A 20,613-nucleotide genomic window follows, 5' to 3' on the forward strand; every position below is an offset into this window, starting at 1 on the left:
TCATCTAGTAGCACCTCGCCCCGCCGTGTGCCCCGCAGTAGGCCTCGCGCTCCCGTGCAGGTTTTAAACACAGCATCGCTGCTGTAGCGCCCGCAGCGGCGCTGCTTAAAGCTGCGTTTCCGACGCGGAGCTGGTCCCGGACATGGCGGTTGCGGGGTGAACACGCTGCTCGCCAGGGCGGGCGCAGGTGGGGCGGGCGAGGCGACGCCTCCGCCCTTCTCGAAGTGGAGCGAACATGGCGGCGCGCCGCTTCCCGCGCGCGCGCAGGGGGTTATGGGATGGCTTCACGCAATGCGCCGCGTCGCCTGGCGTTACGTGGCGGCGTGCTGACGTCACGGCGTCGTCACACGCGCAGCGTCTCCCGCCGGTAAGTGGCGGCGGGGGCGCCGGGCCTGGTCGGCGGGAGGCGGCGGCGGGGCCCGGTCCGGCTCGGCTCGGCCCGGCCCGGCCGCGGCGAGGGGGCTGAAGGCCCGGGTGCTCCTGTGTCCGCAGGTGGCGCTGGTTGCGGCCCGCGCGGTGCGAGGAAGCCGGCGCCCATGTCTTTTCTCGTGAGTACCCCGAGGGCCGCGGCCCTCCCGGCGGGCCCCGGCGCCCTGCGGGGCCGTCCGCGCCCTGCGGGGGACGCGGCGCCGCGGCAGGGCGGCGGAGCGCGAGCAGGCGCTGCCTGAGCAGCGCGGGCGGTTGGAGCCTCGCTGCGCGCCGCGGCCCCGCCGTGCCGTGCGGGACGCGCGGTGACAGCGGCTCTCTCCCGGCCCTGTCGGGGAGGTTCCAGCTCGGCCCCGTCTGCGCTGCCTGCCCTCTGCGTTCGGTTTCCGCTGAACTTAGTTTGGGAAGCCAAACGCCGCGACTCTGTTCACTCCCGCATTTTTAAGCGTCAAAGCAATCACTGTCGCGTGAGAAAAACACTTCTAATGCCTTGAATCGATACTGGTACGCTGCGCTGCGTGCGTTTTTGGTCGCCTTTACCTAAAGCCAAGGGCTCCGCTCGCAGGTAGATCTATTAGATACAAACCGTTTCGTTCAGCTGCTTTATTGGGATGGCAGGTTCTGATACGTGAGCGTTCGTGACTGTTTATTTCGGGTTAACTGCGTCATCAACGCACTTTAAGCTTAAATTGGCATATTCTGTGTGTGTATATACAAATGTATATGTATACATTTTTTTTCAATCACAAAGTTTTACAAAGTAGTAGAAACAGTACTCTGCACAACTAAATGCTTACTTTGAATTTTAAATATGAATTCTGGAAGAGACCCATAGCATTATAAATACCTGTGTCTTAAGTGTTTTGGCTATACATAGCTTTATCGGCTAAATGCAAAATTAAAATGTGTTATCTTCTTTATAAATGGTTGAGGGTTTTTTTTTTAACATCTAGTACATGCAAGCAAACAGCCTTTATTTACCTCAGGGAGTACAGCATGCTTCATGTTTTTGATGTATGTTCATGTATAGAGGTTTTTGTTTGAACGATCTAAAACTATATTAATGTTGTTTGTAGTCGTGTTATATAGCAAATCGCTATTACCTGTGTATCTATACCTCACACCTATACTTGGGTGCGAGCCATCATTGTGGGACAAGAAGATAATAGCCTTGTTGTCCAAAGTAAGGACGTAGCACTGATGATGCTGCTAATCAGTTTCTGATTAGTAAAATCATTTAAGTGATAAGAACAATTCTCTTTTGGTTGGGCAAAAAGTGAATGAACAGCAGCTTGTCTCTAGAGGAAATAACTATTTTTTTTTTTTTTTTTTTTTTTTTTTTAGCGGTGGGTGTCTGAAAAGTTCATTGTTGAGGGCTTAAGAGAATTTGAACTGTTTGGAGGTAAGTTTTCCTCTCATTAGATGACATTGATAGAAATCTCTTAGCGTCAAGTTCTGTTGATTTCATACAAATACATATCTTAAGTGTGAAAGAGAAAAACAAATCCAGGCGTAGCACAAGTCTTCAAACTGGCCAATCATGTAAAGTTAATATGGAAATGGCCAAGACTGTTACTGGGAAATCAATGTCAAGTTGATGGTAGTACTAATTTCAGACTCAGTAATTTGTATTTCTATTAGAATCTCTTTTCTCCTATGCAAAAGTATGAAGTCTAGAAAGGTTAATAATTATTTCACAAACAAAAAATAGATAGGATAATAGCTCTGTATGGTGGCTGTAAGAGACCAAATTGATTTCTGTTCTGCTTCGTGTATAACTAGAAAATTTGTCCACTAGAATGCAGAATCCTTGATCAGTAATAAGAGAGCAGTGAGATTCTGAGATTCTAGATGAAGTGGGAAAACTTTCACTAATTTATAACCTTTAAATAGCTTCTTCCATAGTTAAGTAGATACGTAATTTTTGAATGAGCTTAGAGGTATAATAAACAAGTCTTATTTTAAATTTATCTTGAAAAACATATAAACAGTAGAACTATTTGAATCTCTTTAATTCCCATACTTGTACTATAACTTAATTCTTTTTGAGGTTGCAACCTTAACTGTAAATTATATGTCTTTGTCTAAGAATATCAAAAAGTATCACACGAGCTTATTGATTCAGTTCTCTCATCAGTATGTTTCAACTATATTTATAATGGGTGTCTGTTAAACACAACTTGGTGAACAACTAATTTCTTCACTCCAGAGCAGCCTCCGGGTGACTCTCGGAGAAAAGTAAGTGACTTTTGCAGGTTGTGGTGCTGTGGTTCATTGCATGGAGATTATTCCTTGTGGAAGTCTGATTTTTTTTTTTTTTTACTTATTTTTTTTTTAACCTTAGTTATATATTTCGTTCTATATATTTAGCTCTACAAGTGTGGAAATTAGGTTTCACCCTGGAATGGAGATTTTGGTGTGTGGTTTTCAAACTACATGTAACAAGTCAAAGCCTTAAATTCAATCTCTTTTTTTAATCAGAAGTGTTACTGATTTCTGGATGATCTCTTTTCTTGACATGATTTGGATCTGATTTTTCAGAAATGTGAATCTCCTTTTAGCATCCATTACAATAAATGGAAGGAGTTAGCATAGGGGGCTTCTGAAAATAAGCCCAAAGATTTTGTATTGGCTATTCAAACTGAATGGTCCTTTCTGAAAGTGCTGATTCCAATTTCCTTTCTCTTCCCTATAAAGCATCCACAACAGAGACTGACAACAAAACCAAACATCATATAATTTACAGTTTAAGCTGACTTTACCATTTGTCTGGTTGTCTTCAGAGCTAGCTCTGTGCATGCTTAGAGAGTTCTGCCTCTTATCAACTAAAGGATCCTGTGAACATGGAATGTCCGTTTAGAAACGTACAGCCAAAATGGGGCAGTTGAGAACTTTTACCTCTGATGCTTTTTATTGTGCAGGCCTTGATTACACATTAGCTGGTTCATAATGAACAACATTCACAGAATAACAACTCAAGACAAAATATATTTGTCTATATGCTTACCTACCTGCCCACATCATATTGAAACCCTTTGGTATGCAAGTGTTGCACTGGTTTAAATTAGTTACAAACAGGAATTAAATACAATTTCGTTATAATGGTTTCAGCTCAAGCTGCTTATAGTTGGTTTTGTGTCAGTGACTGTAATTTAATGGCACAAACTAAGCTAAAAATTTGGGATGCATCCCATTTTGTGTAAAATCCACTAAATTAACACCTTTTTGCTAAATTGAGGTTTGTGCATTGGTTGGACCGGGAACAAATTGAGAGCAGCAGCTGTTTTATTTTTATTAAAATATTCACTTGGGTTTTTTGAAATCTTTACGGTAGTATTGCTGATTCTTATTTTTGCATCTAGACAAAAGCTTACTTTTTCCAGGATGCTTATACAAAAAGGTCAGTAATTCTATGGGGAAAGGAAATTTTTGTTGCTCATGCTGAAAGTGCAAGAAGGAATGAGGAGGTAGAGAGGAAGGCAGTAGAACAAAAGCAACGTTCTCTCCTCCTAATTCACATGAATGTGATTTGGCAAATACAGATCCTTGCTGGCATCACATAACTGATTTTCTTATGGCATTTATAACAATTCAAAGATTAATTTCCTTAAAACTATTCCAATTAAAATCTGATCAACAAGCCTGAAAGCTAGCTATTAATGCATGTCATGCCATAAAACTAGTCATATGTGACATCATTTTGCAGCCGCCTTTGCTTTTGACCATACACCAAAAGATATCCTGTGTGAAACCGCTGAGGAGCTTTTTTTCAGTATTTCATAAGTGACATTTCAGTTTAACTTTTGTTTAAACTCTTGTTTAAACTAAATGTTGATAAATCTCTGATAGAGCTCCTTTTGCATTAACTCTTAGTTATTGGTAGCTTCTAACATGGGGAGGTGAGTGATGTACTGGGAGACTTTTAAAAGGGGAATTTATGGAATTTTTCTGTTGCCATTGAAACAGCCTATGCTATTAATAAGATTAAATTTATTTAAATTTTCTGCATCTATTTTGTTGGCTTATGCTAAATCTGGAGTAGACTTTTAGTAAAGCATATAATCACTTACATATTGCTCAGTGTTTCACCAGCTGTCACTGCTCCATAACGCTGCTTAACAGAGCCTTCTGCTTTCATTTCCTTGGTGGTGCCTTTCTGCTTCAGAGGTTTCCATCTGCCTGTGTCTCTCTCCCGTCAATCTTGCTGTTGACAGGACTGTGTGAAATTGCTGGAAAATGTAATGAATGATGCAGTTGAAGTGAGAATTGACAGGCATCTTTAATAGAAGTCTGAAAACGCGAATAGAAATTGCTACCTGTTCTTAGTCAAGCAACAGTACTATGTAGTAATATGACCAGAATAAAGGATTTGAGACTGCTGAGATCTTGGAGGTTAGTTATTCCGAAACAGAGGCTGCCTGAGTTGTTGCTGGAATTGTTTGACTTAAAATAATACTGTCCACAAAACTAAGTTTTATCTTTTCCCATCACTGAAAAATACATTTATTTTACAGGTAGGCAGAGAAAGGTTAAGAAGTGTGCTATCCAAAGTCAGCTGAAAAGCTGGAACATAGGAATCCAGACTGCTAGCTTATTCTCAAGGTGCATTTAGGGACATTTGAAAGCTTTTTAGGAGCTGAATACTAAAACTGAATCAAAGGTATTTTATGGTGAACTCCTATGTGCTCTGGTCACAGTAGCCTAGACTGAGCATAGAGTGGTGCTTTGTTTTTCAGCTGTCACTGTGTTGTTTCCATCAGAGTATATACAGATTTAGCGTCACTGTAGGAAAGGGCACAAGACTTTCCTGCTTCTTTTATAATGAGAAAAGGTCTGATAAAGGGCATGTACAGTTGATGAGGAATGAAGTGGAAAAAATGAGCTGGGGTTCCAAATGTCAGTAGGAATTAATGTCCTGGAAAGTTGAGATAATTAAATCTGATCTTAGTCACCAAATACATTTGGATCCCCATTAGGATGCACTCCTTGTAACTGTAGGAAGTTGAGGGAGTTGCAAGGTGTAGTGAAACCTGCAGAACACTGAACATTGTCTTCTGCAAAACTCCTGCTTGGAGAACTTGAACATATGTAAATAAAGCCCATAGCTTTATGTCAGATATAGTGAAGAGGAGCTAGGAGTGCTGCTGCCTTGTGTGGTGTGGTGTCTTGTTTTCTTTTTGTAAGCATTAATGCTTTGCAGCTAAGTTTTTGCTTTCATTTAGAGCTTCTCTCTTCATGTGCGTGTGATCTTTGTATCTTGGGCTCGTTGGTTCATCACTTGTACCATTCAGCAAAACAACTTCAGCTGTGTTGGTCTTACCACAGATGAGCAGCTGAAAAACAGAAGCCCCAGCATCAGACAGGAATGCTAACTGCCAAAGTGCAGAAAAAGTGCCATAAACAAGCTTTCATTTGATGGCTTTTGCTCAGGCAAGAAGATGGTGTCACAGAAGCTGGTAAATAATGCTAGAAAAATGGTTTCAATAGAGCAGTGCTTAAGCTATCCTGCGGAACAGTAATCGGTTTTCTCCGAATACTCCTAAAGAAACTCAGGCTTACAGCAAGTAATAACTTACTTGTTCTACACATGTAACCTTAACACAGATGTCTGGATCTTCTGAACTGAAGCATCTCTGGGACTTCAATTGGTATTTTACTATTTAAAATCATAACAGCAGATAAGTTCTCTCTTCCAAATTCAATATTATTTTAATATTTTGAGTGTGTATGACAATATATGGAGCAGGTGACTTTTCTAGCAGGTGATTTTTTTTTTACCTGTTTTCTTTCTTTTCTTTTCTTTTCCCTAGACAAATGAGGCGAGCTCCGAGTCGATAGCCTCTTCCCCTAAAAGGGACACCATGAGCAACTTTCTACCAGACAGCAACTGCTATGAGTTGCTCACTATCATAGGTAATGTTTTCAGTAAGCCAGAGAAGCAGAAGTCTGCTTTTCAAAGGAGATAATTTCTGCAGCTTCATTGGCCTTTTTTTTGACTGATTGCTTATTTTATGCCTCTTTCTCTTTGGCTTTCAAGTCATTTTAAGAGAAAGAAATACTGCTGATACTTTAACGCCTTTTCTTTCAGGCAAAGGCTTTGAAGACTTGATGACTGTGAATCTGGCGAAGTATAAACCCACAGGGGAGTATGTCACAGTCAGAAGAGTTAACCTGGAAGCCTGTACCAATGAAATGGTCACATTCTTGCAGGTAACACTAATGCACTAATAGCACGGTGCAAGTTTAGGAGAGAACAGGCAGCAGAGCAGTGCACGGTAATACCATATCCATACTTCTGCATTCACTAAAATGATTCAAAATATCTTTTTTTGCTTTCAGGGAGAACTTCATGTTTCCAAGCTCTTCAACCACCCTAACATTGTGCCATACAAAGCAACTTTCATAGCTGACAATGAGCTATGGGTAGTGACATCTTTCATGGCCTATGGTAGGTAGAGAGAGAATACCTTTGTTTTCTGAGCAGCACGTCCTGTCAAACGAATTGTATTTAAGAGGTGCAATATCCTTGTTTTTTCTATCCAGTTAAGAAGCATTTTGTTTCTTTTTAGGTTCTGCAAAAGATTTAATCTGCACCCATTTTATGGATGGGATGAATGAACTGGCTATTGCATATATCCTACAAGGGGTATTGAAAGCACTTGACTACATTCACCATATGGGCTATGTACATAGGTAAATCCTCCCCCCACCCCTCCCAAAACAAACAAACAATAAACCCTTCACAGAACACCCCCCCCCCCCCAAAAAAAAAAACATTTATTTCTGTTGGAAGTTCTCACAGATATTACTCATCATTAGAGCAGAATGGCTAGTTCTGGGGATGTGGAATGGATTATTAAGTTCTGTATTACTTTGCTGTTAGAGTAAGCAGATTGAAACTCATGGGAAACTACATGAGTGATCTTATTAAACAGTGTGAAACAAACTTATTTCTGAATGCTGAAGATCAATATCTATCTAAAAGAAAATCACAACTGCAGCTCATGTTGGCAGGTAAACTTGCTATAGTTCTATTCAAATGCTACAGATATGCTGTGTTGAGACAGACAGTGAGGGGGGGATTTTCTCTGTTACTGCTGAAGGTCCTGGGCCCTTAACCTTCAGTCCTGCACTTCACCTTGCCACAGAAACCTTCTTTGAGAAAATGCAAAACGGTGAATTGAGCCATGTAATGTTTGTAGTAGGTATTTTGCACAGCTTTCAGGATGGCCATTAGGAATCTCGGTGTCTTAGGAGGAGGTTGATTATATATTGTCCTGTGTACTGAGCTGTCCAATAGAGTATTCTGTTATGCTTTCCATAGGTGCTCATGAAGGATGAATTCCTCTTTAGTACTGTAACTTCTCTTGATTTCCTCCTAAATCACTGCCTCCATGCCCTTGACATCTTTCTTCTCTTTTCTGATATGTCCTCCTATAGTGAAAGTAAGTTTCAAATGCTGCATAGTTGAGGTTATTGGTGGTCACTACTCCTACTACATGTACTGTAAAAGAATTTCGCTTTACCTGTGCCTGTCTTAAATTCTTTGTAGTGTTCTTTTGCACTAAGAGCCTCCCTGGCATGTTGTAAGGAACGTAACACCTTTGAAGGCAGAGAACCTGACCATTTTTATTTTTTCTTGAGGAGTGTGAAAGCCAGCCATATCCTGATCTCTGTGGATGGGAAGGTGTACCTCTCTGGCCTGCGAAGTAATCTAAGTATGATCAACCATGGGCAGCGGCTCAAAGTTGTTCACGACTTTCCCAAATACAGCATCAAGGTCCTGCCTTGGCTGAGTCCTGAAGTCTTGCAGCAGGTGTGTTTAAAAAACAAACAAACAAAAAAATCCCACTACCATTGTTCAGTGATATAGTATTTCTATATACTCTTCAGAGGTTTTTTGTCATGTTCCAAAATACAGAAACAACCGTGGGGTTGCTTTTTCTCTTGAGGAGACTCTTATTCTATCCTTTTTGCCTTAAAATAATCAGTGACCCTTTATAGGGGGAAACTGGCATTCCTAACTGCTAAAAGGGGCAATGGGTGCAAAACAAACATGTGAGGAAGGAATGCAATTGCCGTGAAACCCTTTTCAGTTTAGACAGGCTAGAAAAAAATAATCTTTAAGGCAGGGGGAGCGGAAAGGAATTCTGTTAGATCTGTTTGATTAAATAGCGTAATAATAAGTATTTCTACAGATTCCCCCCCCCCTTACAGAGTGTTTCAACCAGGTCTTTGCACATCATTGCTATGTTGTCTTAGTTGCTGTCTACCCTTTATCTACCTCTCTGGGAGAATGCAGGTGACATCCATACTAGCCAGCTGATTTCAGTTAAAAAAAAAATAATACTTGTCACCTGTAACAATCTCTATAATATCTATATGTGGGCTGTACATTCTCCATTCTAATCACTTAGGTTTGCTCTTCTGCGTATCGAATCACAGGCACTGTCAACCTTCCATCAAATGCAAGTCCACAAGGCTAATCCTTCTCATCCTTTTCTTCTCGTTCCAGAATCTCCAAGGTTATGATGCAAAATCTGACATTTACAGTGTAGGGATAACAGCCTGTGAACTAGCAAATGGACATGTACCATTTAAAGACATGCCTTCTACTCAGGTAAGGCTTATAAGCTGTTTCTTGCTCTGTTCCATCCTGGCTTGTATAACTGTCTTTCTGCATTGGGATGTAAAGACAGGAGGGTGTTGTTTGTGCCCAGGTTTGCTTCCCATTACAGCTTTTTCCATAGAACTGCTGTGCTTCCATATCCAGTCTTTTGTGTCAGAATGGTGATGTCCAAATGCTGAGGGTATTAGAAACCTACTGGGAAATCTTAACATTAATTACTTGAAGTAGGAAAGGGAGGGGCTTTGATTTTCTTCCTCTCCCCACCGTAATGATCAGCCAACAGTATAGTGCTTGCAGACCGCATTTGAGGCTTACTGAGGAGACCTTTAATTTGTATTAATTGCAGTATGAATTAAGCAGTGGGATATATTTAAGAATGAAGCTATGGATTTTTTCCCCCAAAGTTCTTCAGAACAGATCAGGTGAATGTCTTTTGGATGATGGAGGTAGTGATCTGGCCTGGGGTGAATGAGACGGCATCTTCACATCCCTTCTAGTCCCTGTTTGTATCCCTCAGTGTCTAGTCTGTGTTGTGTCTGGTGTTGCTTATGTCACTTCTGTTCCAGATGCTTTTGGAAAAGCTGAATGGGACTGTTCCATGCCTGCTAGACACCACAACAATTCCTGCTGATGAGCTGACTATGAAAACCTCCCGTTCAAGTGCTAACTATGGGATGGGGGAGAGCATGGCTATTAGCAATGTGAGAGCAGCCAACGGAGAGTCAGCACTGCACCCTTATCTTCGGACCTTCTCAACCTACTTCCACAACTTTGTAGAACAGTGTCTCCAGAGGAACCCAGATTTCAGGTAAAGCCAGGCCAAATCTGCTCTTTACTACACCTGCCATAAGCACTCTTCTAGAGCCACTGCTCCCAGCAAAGTTTGTTTGCAGGGTTTATTTTTGTTTGGTTCCTGCACCCCTGCCTCCAGAAGCATAGTTGTGTGCGGATGGGCTTCATACATTGAGAAGGGCAGTCCAAGTATGTAAACCAAAAGCAGTGTTAATACTTTTGAGATATTTTCCATAAGAGAGTTTGAAGAATTTCACAGTATGTAAGTATACTTTGCAGCCTTCTTTGGGAGGTGCAGTGATTTTACGTATCAGCTGATCAACTTTGGTCCCTATGAGACTGTTTGGCCTTTTTCCATCAGTGTATGTCTGTTGTCTAGCCATAGAATAATATGGAACAGATCAAAAACAGTGTTTTCTTCTGTAGTAAGCATAGAGGGTTTCTCCAGCATACCACACTGTTCAGAAACTTTTCCAAGACCAATTTTTGAGATGAGCAAATTGGTTAACTTCTTCACAGAAGAAGGTTGAACTGCTTGTGTAAAACATCACACAAACACAATGGAGACAAACAGTGCTACTGGTTATAAATGGGAGATGTCCTGTAGCTGAGACAGGACAGAGGCAAGACCCTGCTCTGTTTTTCCCTCACCACCACTATCTATCCTTGAACACTGATTAAGTAGTTCCCATTCAGTGCAGAATGCAGCTTAATGCTAAGCATGATGCTGCGTGAGTGAGCCAGTCTGACAGTTCACTGCTGAAAGGTGGAGGTCCTGCCCTATCTCTCCTGCGCTTTTCCCTGGTTCTAGCACTCATCAGACTGCTCCATCAGCTGTGAGACCACGAAGAGTTTCCTGAGTCAAATCTGTGCAGAGGGTCTGAGTACTAGAGTGGCTGCAAAGTACCCACTTTGAATGGGGCATGGCAGGGGGATGAAGCTGTGGTGAGGAACTGCTCACAGAACTGCACCTGAACATCCTGAAAGCACAAGTTTGCTGCCTTATTTTCTTGTGTGCTTACTTTATTCTTCCAACTCCCTTTTGTAGGCCAAGTGCGGGCGCTCTGCTTAATCATCCCTTTTTCAAGCAGGTAAGAAGCTCATATAATCTACAAGTAAAGCACAGTGGCTTTTTTGTAGTTGTTGTCTTTCTGTGTCACTGAAACTGAGGCTGGGAATGCTGTTGTTGAGTTGCTGAATTTTCTGAGTTTCCAAATAATTGGTGGGCATTTGGTGACCTGTGGTAGTCCAGCTTGGTGATTTTAGCATTCTCCTGGGAGGTGGTGGTATTGTTTTCAGTATGTCTTTTCCTAATTTGAACAGAGGATGTGAATCTGTCTGTTTCTCACGTAGAAGCTTCCCAGCTACTGGCTATTGAATACTTGGGCAAAGCTCTCATAGCCTAGTTTCCTGTTGAGACCAAACTGAGGTGATATGTCCACTGCTTACAACCGGCCAGGTCCAGCCCTGACACAATAAGAGGCAATGGCTCTGCAGCCCCTAAAACTACTTGTTTGGCTTGTTCTCAGCTGATGGTTAGGGTGATGCTTCCCCATGGCTAGACTGCAGCTCATGGCGTTTCTGATGTGGCTGGCAGGCCAGACAGAATACAGCATTGTAAAGCTTAGAATGCTCAAAGCTTGTTTCTCATTTGCAACAGCCTGAAAAATAATGTGCTAATTTTTTTCCACTCCCTTTTTTCTACTAGGATTGGGAGAGACTTGAGGACTAAACAGGGCCAAGAGTGTTATGTAGTATCACAGCTGTTGCAGCAGCTCCCTGCCATATGGCACTGCAGCTTCTCTTCCTCAGTGAAGGGAGCATCAGGGCCATGGCAGACGAGTGCTACTGGAATGATTACTTGCTAAGCACTTTCTTGTCACAAGATGCAGTGCAAAAGTCCTGTAGATGTCTTAATGCAGGGAGGAGGATAAAGCTGCTTTATTTGCTGCCTGTAACCACACGGTGGTGCTGGGAAGCATTTCAACAGCTGAGTTTGCTCTTTTTTATGCAGATCAAGCGTCGTGCTTCTGAAGCGCTGCCTGAACTTCTGCGCCCTGTCACGCCAATCACTAATTTTGAAGGAACACGGCCACAGGATCCCAGCGGCATTTTTGGGCTGGTATCAAACCTGGAGCAGCTGGATGTGGATGACTGGGAATTCTAGAAAAGACATGGAATAGACCTGGTTCTGGAGGAGCTTTTTTGACATTGTAATTTATTGGTCCGATTCAAAAAAAGGTGATGAATGTTACATATAGAAAAGTTTACAGGTCCTTGAGAAGGAAAGTCAGCCATCTGTTCACTTGGGAAGTAGTCTGGAAACAAATGGACTGACCCAAGCTGGAAGAGGTTCAACCCTAAGGAACTGTGCAGTATTCCAGTTGGTACAGTGCCCAAAGCCCCAGTTCTTGCAGCTGAGCACTGTTAGATCACTACAGGGGGTTGAGCAAGTCTCTTTCGAGATGGTCTCTCCGTTCATGCGTTTCTAAAAATCACTGGCTTCCTCGTATCACAGTTGAAGGTTGCATATCCCTACTCTCTTTTTGTTCTTTTTCAAGGGTGCCTTAGAGATAACAAGGGGAGGGAAGCCTTAGTTTTGGGCATTCTCCTAGAGCTAGTCAGATTATTGTTACCAGTGTTGTCACAGGGTAGCTTATGAGGATCATGGTGGGGGGGAAAGGAAGTATTTTGTTAAATATAGTCACTAATTTGTGTTGGGAGGTTAAAGAAGACCCAATTCTGTTGTGGACATCTTCACTGCATTGAGCATTTCTCTGCAGCACTGGTTCTTCTCTTCCAGTTCTGGTGAGAGCTTTTGGAGACTCTTCTTATTTGAGACTGAGCACACTGAGCTCCAGGTCAGACAGGGCATTCAAGCCTCTGCTCCTCACCAAAGCAAGTAATTCTGTGCAATGCACCAACTTTTCCTCCCCCACAGCTTCTGTCTAGTTCAGCATCCTGCTAGCCAGGCTGGTTTCACAGTATAAAAAACTCACTCATACCAGCTTGTTCTCAGTGACCTACCTTGGCCTAGAGGAAAAGTTGAGTTTTATGCTAAATCTCTTGCTCTCACCTGCTCTTCAGCCATTTTGTGCAGAATTTTTTTTAAGTCTTGCTGTCTCACTTTCCCTGACTGAATGGCAGGTTAGAAGTCCTCTGCTTGCCTCTGTCATATGGTTTCCCTTGATTTCATGTTTGTGTGACTCTGCCCCGCTGCTGTAGCAGCTCTCCCCTGTTCCACAGTGTGTGTTTTGGAAGTGTGTTCAAGGTTTTTAGTTTGACCTTTCCAAGGACCATGGGTGCTGGAGATCTTTCTACTCTTTCATGTAGCACTGAGAATCCAGTCCTGTATGTGTGGTTGATGGGAGTAGTGGTGCTGGCAACAGGTCCTTGTTGTGTTTATAAAACTACTTGAACTCAGATGAAGTTTGTTAATCTATTTTTTTTTTTGCCAAAACAAATAAAATATTTCAAGTTTTTTTTAAAAAAGTCTGCTGTTCCTACAAAATGATGGAGTAGATTACAATAATGATAATACAGATGTTAAACCTTTTCCAATTTCCTTCCTTAAGAGGCTGCTCAATGGGCGGGGCTGGATAACATTAGAATATAAGCCAGTGAAGTTGCTTTATACACTACTGCCTGCAGTTCACCCAAGCTGCTTACCTGAGCTGCTTACAACAGTTTAGTTGAACTACCTTCAAATGCTCCAAAGAAGCAAAAAGCTGCAAATAGTTACTCTTTTCTGAAAGTTTCAGAATGCACTCATTCTCCCAGAGCAGGGCTCTTCATAAGGACAGGCTGTGCCACACAAGGTAGGAACACTTCTAGTTTCTCCCTAGGTGTTTTTTGTTTTTTTTTTTTGGGGTATCATTTTGCATTTCTCTGGGCTCTTTTTATTATAATAAAATCAAGATACCTTTATTTCCTAACCTCTTTTTAAAGGCTGCAGCTTATCAAAATCAACATCTCTTTCCCTCAAGCCTGGGCAGGGACTAGCTCACTGGTACTCAAAGCAAGCAACTTCACTAAAGCACTCAAAACAGGCAAGCCTTAGGGTTGAGTTAGTCACATGCAGGAGGAGATGGTTTCCTCACATTGGAGGAATAACTCCAGAGGTATCATCCCCTGAAAACCTGCTTAACTCACTCCCATATTCTCCTACAAACAGGTAGGCAAAAAAGTCAGGAGGGAATACACTCCTTTGAGGTGCAATAAATAACAAACAGCTGCAGAAGTTTAGGGTACTTTCTGCTGGCTAGCAGAACCAGCTGAAGAAAGAACTTAATGCAAGCTAATACTTCTGTTCCCATGCCTGTAGCTCACTACAGGCTTTAATATTACGGATTTAAGTTACAGGGTAGAAATGACCCCATGTGCTAGAGGCAGCTTTATGCTTCCATATCTAACAGCAGGAAGTGCAAAGCTGGGAGTGAAACAGCAGCACTTTGGTCACAGGAGGAAAAAAAAAAAAGGCTATGAAGTAACTGAATGAACACAATCTTCAACACCTCCTTCCCCAGAAGTACTGCTGTACTCATGCAGACAACTGCTTGGGTCCTGTTGGCAGCACACTGGTAACAGGCAGTTGTACTCAGACGTGACCCAGAGTCTGACTTACCTATTCAGTCTTTGGCTGTTGTGGAGCAATGAACGGAGAGTCCAGCTTCAGTCAGGACACCATTTGAGTAACTGCTGGTTTGATAAACGAGCACTGGCTAGAGCTGCTGAGCCCAAGGCAACTGCTGCCATCTGTGTTTTTTGCCATGAAATTTTATTCAGCTAGATACAAAACAGGGTGCTTTGCTATTATGGATCATCTGCATGGTCTGAATGATCTGACTCCTCCTCACCCTTGTGCTTTTCCAGTTTTGCCATAAGCTCTGAAAAATAGGAAGAACAGGCATGAAACTCCACGTGGAGAAGGGTATCCAACAGCAACGCAAGCTATTCAGGATCTGTAAATGCCCATCTATTCCAAAACCACAGCAAATAACTTTTGGTAGCTGCCCAAAGTCTCCACTAGGAGCTACCACCATTCACTGAGTCCAGAGAATCAGCTGCTGCAGTTAGTCTTTCAGTGCATTACTGACCTGCCAACTGGAGTATTCCATAAGTTACTGCCTCCAGGCCACCAGCACATTACCCTTGCTAAAACTGATTCTCCCAGAATTCCCCATCCAAACAAGCACAAACACCCATTTTGCACTTCCAAAAACCTGTCAGACCCATGATCTTCAGGCACTAGAAGCTCTGGCTGTGGCCAAAAGCTGTGAGCTCCAGCCTATGGCTGGGCTGAACATCAAGAGGTAACAGACAGCAGGAGCCGGTGCTGTTTCTGCTCCAGATGCTCCTATTGAAAGCCTTCTCTCCCACGTTACCTTTTGCTGGGTTGAAGACACCATTAGTTTGCTTGTCACACACATAGCAGCGTTGGGATTTGCGATAGTGTTGGAGGGCACAGGTCTCACAGAAGTAGTGCCTACATCTGCAAGGAGAGACAGATGCTATTGCAAGTCACCAGATAAAAATCATTGTAGCCAAGAGCGTGACTGACTAGTGATCCTCTCTAGTGCAAGAATGAACTGCATGTAAGGCTTCCTCTGCAGCAGAAGCCTCCACTGTCTCCATGAGAGGTATTTCAGCATCACTTGGATCACTTGGCTGATGCGGAGAATCGTACAGAGCCATCAGCAAACTCTTCTAGAGAAACTAGAGACGCAAGTGCTGCCTGTAATAGATGTGGCTCCATTCCCTGGGTGGGGGGAAGAAGGGGAGCGTAGAGCTACCAGGTGCCCAACAAGACAGCGAGCAGTGTGGGAAAGGTGTGGCAGGCAGGATGACGTGTGAGGCCCACTTTGTCCTCAGGCTGCTCCTTATTCTGGGTAAGCTCTTTGCTTCCCCATGCTTTCACTTTTCAGTTCACATGTTGCAGAGTCACATTCAGTGTTTAGGAGGAACAAAGAAAGCAGCAGAACAAGATCAAGGTTAAGGGGAAAGATGATGAAATAAGGCACCATTTGTGGAAGTCTAAAGGCTTTTGTGCAGCAAAGGCTTGAAGACCCCTTCCAAGGAGATGCAACACATGCAGTTATGAGAGACTCCCTGGTTATCGGAGGCCAAGAGTTCACTTACCAGAAAAGCCAAGCCAGAGATCAAGCAGGTTCCACCCACCAGCCTGAGAGTATTGACTGCATTTGCCTAGACACTGAGTGACCAGTGGACTTAATTCAGCACAGATCCTTGGTTCCCTGTGCCAGAACCACCACTTACTTGGTGACCACAGGGTTCTTGAAGGAACTTCTGCAGATGAAGCATTTGAAGGGCATATCCTCCTCATCACTGCTCACCTCGTAGTTTTCCTCATCTGCACAAGAGAAAGTTAACTAGACTGGAGCAATAGCAGAGGCAGCCAGGCTAGCCCATGCGTGGGGCACGAAACATTAAACATGGAAAGAGAACAGCATGTGGGATTGAACTTCTGCTGCAAACAATAGAGCTCTGGCATCTGGGTGTCACTGATGTCAGTAACACGCGTGGGACTGAGGTATAATTAGGTCTAATAAGCCATCGTGCTTGTTGCTCATCTCACAAGAGCAAATTCTTTTCTGCTTCGCCCACTTGCTGCTATAAACAGACATTTCCTCCAGCCCCCTCTTCTTTTTTTTTTTCTTTTGATTTTTCGCAAACCAGCTGCTACCAAACTCTTTGGTTCCAACTGAACACCTCCTTTCCCTCAGCTGCACAGAGGTTCACAAGCAACACTCAGCTGCAGCCTTGGGCTGCATCCACAGACTGAGTGAGAAATAATGCACCATGAAAGCACCCCAGCTCCTGTGCAGCTGGAAGGCAGGCACAACTCTTTGGTGCCACATAGTTCGCTTCTAGGGCCTACAAAATAGCAGAGTGCTATCCTCTTTGTAGAGGGCAAGAGCAAAGAATTCACCCTGATGGCAGCCAGTGGTTATCCAAAACCAGCAAACTTGCTCAGCACACTCAGTGGTTACTGGCCCTAAAATAACCCCACAGCAAGGAGTTCCATGCCTTTGTGGGATAAGAAGTCCTTTCTGTCTAACGTTTATTCATCAATGGCCCATGCAGTTCAAAGCAGCAAAGGACCCATTTCCTTCTTCCCAACCCAGCATCCCAGTAAGTCATGTTCATGCTAGAACATGAGAGAGGACTTCATAGCCTCACCCAATATTAGCTCAGGGAGAGAAGAGAGCTAGTGTCGTACCATTAACTCCATAGCGGCCTTCATCCAATTCCCGTTCAATCTGCCAGCCATGTTTGTAGTCTGAGCGATCATGGAGGAATTTGCAGCTGTCTGAGCAACAAACAGAAAGAAGAGTTAACATTCCTTCCTTCCTTCCTTCCGCTAGCTCCACTGCCTAGGTGTTAACAGGACACCTCACTTCAGGGCAGCCCAAGCTTTGGCCAACACAAGGTGAAACCTGACTGCTTCCCCACCCACCTCAGCTGCAGGGCAGTGCCAAGCAGCTCCCTTTCAGCATTTACAGGCCCCAAACATCGTGCTCTATATGCTACAGCAGCAGCTCCAGGATTTACGCACATGAGAAGAGAGCCACAAGCTGCAGCAAAGTAACAGGAAATCTCACCCCTTGCAGAATAACCTGCAGGAGTGCAGCTCACCAGAACATCCCAGGGATCCTTCCCAGCACTCTCATATCCACTGGTTAGAGGCCATCAGTTTTCAGAAAAGCCAATGCAAATACCAAGGCCATATGTGAAACAACTTTGCAACAGCATCTGCAAGCCAGCCCAGGCGTCCACAAATCTTAGTGCCACAAACATGGGATCACAGGCTGGACACTCCTTCCTGCATTATCTGGTGTGGCATGTGGTCAGCTGCAGGCGAGATCCACTCACCTCCAAAGCCACAGAACCCGGTTTCCTTGTAGTCCTTGCAGATGTCAGGCTGGTAGTCCCATCGCACTGTGGCCCGCAAGTGCTCCGGAGCACGTATGGGTCCTTTTCTGAAAGGGTGGGAGAAGGCTCAGGCCGGGTGCGCAGCTGTAGTGGAAAAGGCCCCTGGGGGCCTGGTCAGAACCAGACACCGGACTTGTTAGACAGAAACAAGATGGTAATAACAGCAGAGTTCAAGCCCCAGTGAGGTGCCTTTGGGGATGATGCCTCTGCAGGTGCTGTGGGACCCACTTCTCTGAGGCTCATCCCAACCTACCTGACCATTCCTGAAGAAGCATTTCCCATTGATGTGTCCTTGGGCTTCACATACTTCTGATAGTTGTTAATACCACGGTAAATTTTATCATCCTCCTTCCCTCTCAGCTCCTAGGAAGGGGAAAGAAAGGTGGTTAAGGGTCAAGTGACTCAGAGGAGTCCTGTCACAGACAAGTTTCATGTCACAGATAAGCTTTCACCTCTCTGTCCCCAGTCTCCTTTCCCAGCCCTGCCTTCCTTAACATCAAGAGGCCAGTAAAACTAGAAAGTTCCCTTATTTACAAGGGAAACACTCTTCACCTCTCAAATTTCCACGGAGGAAGATTTCCTCATACTCATGATTAAGGCTTCTTAGCGCTCCTGAGATCAGAGACGGCAGACGCCTGCCTCCCTACTATAGCTCTCAGTGCTGTTTCACTCCAGCCACAACGCGCACATCTCTTGTTCCAGGTACTTCTGTCCTGGTTTGTAACATGCCTCCAGTCACAAACCTCCCTTAGACACAGAACCTCTGAAACACACCAGGCTCCAAGTGCTAAACTGACTGGACCAGCAGATCTGTTAAACCTGGGGAGCTCTGTCTCACCACTTGCTTTTTCCAAACACACCTCACATGCCGCGGAGCTGCACAGCAGATCCAAAAGACTCAAACATTTCTTGATTGGCAGGAGAAAGGAGTGGTTAAAGCACAAACACACCTGCCGCAGAGTGCTGCCTGTTACAGAGCAAGGCTAACTGACCTCCTGGATTTTCTGGCTGCGCTCGAAGATGGCTTGGGCATCTTTCTCTTTCTCCGTGTCCAGTTCATACACTGCTGTGGCCCCCATGTCTTCTGGGCCAACAGGTTTCTGAAAAGAGAGAAGTACATGTGACAACAGTGAAGAGAAAACCTTTAAAGACAAAGAGGTCCTTGGTTACTTGAAGGGTCGGTTACAGAGCAAGAAGTAACTAAGCACTGGACACGGCCTCCTTTACCTTCCACGAGTTTCCACCTTCTCATAGGACCTGCCTGAGAGACTCTCCCACAGGCTAGCTCTCTTACATCCAGCCTAGTTTTTGCAGGACCAGAATGCTAATTACTGATGGCCCCCAAGCTTAGCCTGCAAAGCCAGGGGAAACATCTGCCCTTATTTTGTTCTTTCAAGCTCAGCTTTGGCTTAGCTGCAAACCGAACTCGGATGTCCCGTGCCCAACATTCTAACCATGACCACCCAGCCCACACACAGGATGTCATGGCTGGATATTTAACCCAGCTGTGGGTGGCTTACAGCCAGTTTTAGTTAATACAATGATCTGGTCTGGATTCCTCTTGAATGCATTGAATAGACACCTATTCCTAGGTTTTGTCAGATCTTCAGGAACAGCTGCACAGGAACTGAAGAATAATTTCAACCAGTCTTAATTAAAACCAAATCCGGCTTACGTGCCAAAACCTCCTGGAGCCCCAAAGCTGTCACCTCCTCCTGCACCTTTCCTATTCTCCTAGAGCAAGTAGTGCTGACAAACATGCTGCCCACCTTGGCAGCAAAACTGACCTGCTTATGGAAAAAAGAGAAGGAACATCAACATCTCCAGCGAAGTCCTTGGGATTTCTACAGTTCTTCTCTACTTTCATTTTATTGTTGTTCCACAACTAGGGCACTGGATTACCAGGACTCCCAGCTGTGACTTCCAAGAAAACAATGCCTCTCTCTGTAACTCTGTTACCCCATTACTAGTTGCACAGGCAAAAAAGTGAGTCTTTTTTAAATCACCCTGAACTCTTTTGAGAAGGAAGGTGGTCCAAAACCTTAAAACATGAACCCAAGACTAGGGCAAACCTGCTACAAGCATCTTTTCTAGTGAAAATTGCATGTGATGCTGGACAATTCCATCGGCATCCTGGGATTTTAGCTCCCATGCCTAAGGGATAAAGGCCAACCTTAGATGACCTCCTGATGATACAGAGGGTATCAGGACAATAGCATGAGCATTAAGATTGAAGCAGCTAAGAAGCACTTCTACAGAGAGAAATCAAGAGCGGTTGATCCCCTATTTGGGGAGGGAAATGCTCCCAAGCCAGGTTGTCATATGCCAGTCTCAAACAGTGTGGTACAGTCCTTACCGCCGACCTTGTCGATTTGTAAGTGACCCCGATCTCCTTTGACTGATCCTCCTCATCACTGCTGCTCAGCGCGTACGTGGGCTTTTCCTTGATGCTTCTCCTGGTCTGAGGAGCAAAAAGAGGGCAGACACGAAGGACGGCAGGGGCCAACACCCAGTGTCGGGCTCAGCTGGCACCGCAGCGCTCGGCCGGCCTGGCAGCCATGCTTCCCTTACCTTCTGGATCATGGGGTTGAGGGTGTCCCGCCGCCGCTCTTTCCGCACCACCGTGCTGCCCTCCTCGCCGCTGCTCTCTGCGGGGCAAGGCCCAGGGTTGAGAGGGCGCCTCGGGGGGGCGAAACGGCCGAGCAGGGCCCGGTGGGGGCCTCCGTTGCCACGGGCGGGGCCCAGCCGGGCTGACGCGGTGCGGGGAGGCACTGCCTCCCCCTCAACGGGGCAACGGAGATGCCCGCCAGGAG

The 20,613-nt window shown here is 44.5% G+C and overlaps 2 protein-coding genes across 3 annotated transcripts; one reads left to right on the forward strand and one right to left on the reverse strand.

Annotated features, from left to right (window-relative positions):
• The first annotated feature begins 330 nt into the window (after nt 1-330).
• STRADA (STE20 related adaptor alpha) lies at nt 331-13,339 on the forward strand. 2 transcript variants are annotated; one of them, XM_085309934.1, is made up of 12 exons: nt 331-548; nt 1,771-1,828; nt 2,636-2,664; nt 6,237-6,339; nt 6,515-6,636; nt 6,766-6,874; nt 6,996-7,119; nt 8,071-8,242; nt 8,942-9,046; nt 9,622-9,863; nt 10,896-10,938; nt 11,862-13,339. In XM_085309934.1, exons 1-12 carry the CDS (start codon nt 537-539, stop codon nt 12,012-12,014), a joined length of 1,272 nt encoding a protein of 423 aa, XP_085166060.1. In that variant the 5' UTR covers nt 331-536; the 3' UTR covers nt 12,015-13,339. The 2 variants fall into 2 exon arrangements, with proteins under 2 accessions (XP_085166060.1, XP_085166062.1); XM_085309936.1 differs by lacking the exon at nt 10,896-10,938.
• A 1,264-nt stretch (nt 13,340-14,603) lies between these two features.
• On the reverse strand, nt 14,604-20,478 carry LOC146593062 (E3 ubiquitin-protein ligase RNF113A-like). The gene is made up of 9 exons (XM_085309937.1): nt 20,372-20,478; nt 20,157-20,261; nt 18,793-18,900; nt 18,054-18,163; nt 17,741-17,847; nt 17,088-17,177; nt 16,124-16,217; nt 15,232-15,338; nt 14,604-14,733 (listed from the first exon to the last, which is right to left on the reverse strand). The coding sequence occupies exons 1-9, from the start codon at nt 20,381-20,383 to the stop codon at nt 14,660-14,662; spliced, it is 807 nt and encodes a 268-aa protein (XP_085166063.1). The 5' UTR covers nt 20,384-20,478; the 3' UTR covers nt 14,604-14,659.
• Nucleotides 20,479-20,613: the final 135 nt, after the last annotated feature.

This window comes from Rhea americana, unplaced genomic scaffold, assembly GCF_003343005.1.
Source record: "Rhea americana isolate MKP2758 unplaced genomic scaffold, rheAme1 scaffold_308, whole genome shotgun sequence".
Taxonomy (NCBI): domain Eukaryota; kingdom Metazoa; phylum Chordata; class Aves; order Rheiformes; family Rheidae; genus Rhea; species Rhea americana.

Excerpts from the sequence above, each read along its gene's own strand:
- LOC146593062 (XM_085309937.1), bottom strand. Across the intron at positions 18,164-18,792 it reads GCAGCCAGAAAATCCAGGAG|GAGCTGAGAGGGAAGGAGGA; the intron begins GTCAGTTAGCCT and ends TCCCCTTCCTAG. Across the intron at positions 14,734-15,231 it reads TGTCTTCAACCCAGCAAAAG|AGCTTATGGCAAAACTGGAA; the intron begins GTAACGTGGGAG and ends CCTATTTTTCAG.
- STRADA (XM_085309934.1), top strand. Across the intron at positions 2,665-6,236 it reads CGGGTGACTCTCGGAGAAAA|ACAAATGAGGCGAGCTCCGA; the intron begins GTAAGTGACTTT and ends TCTTTTCCCTAG. Across the intron at positions 8,243-8,941 it reads GTCCTGAAGTCTTGCAGCAG|AATCTCCAAGGTTATGATGC; the intron begins GTGTGTTTAAAA and ends TTCTCGTTCCAG.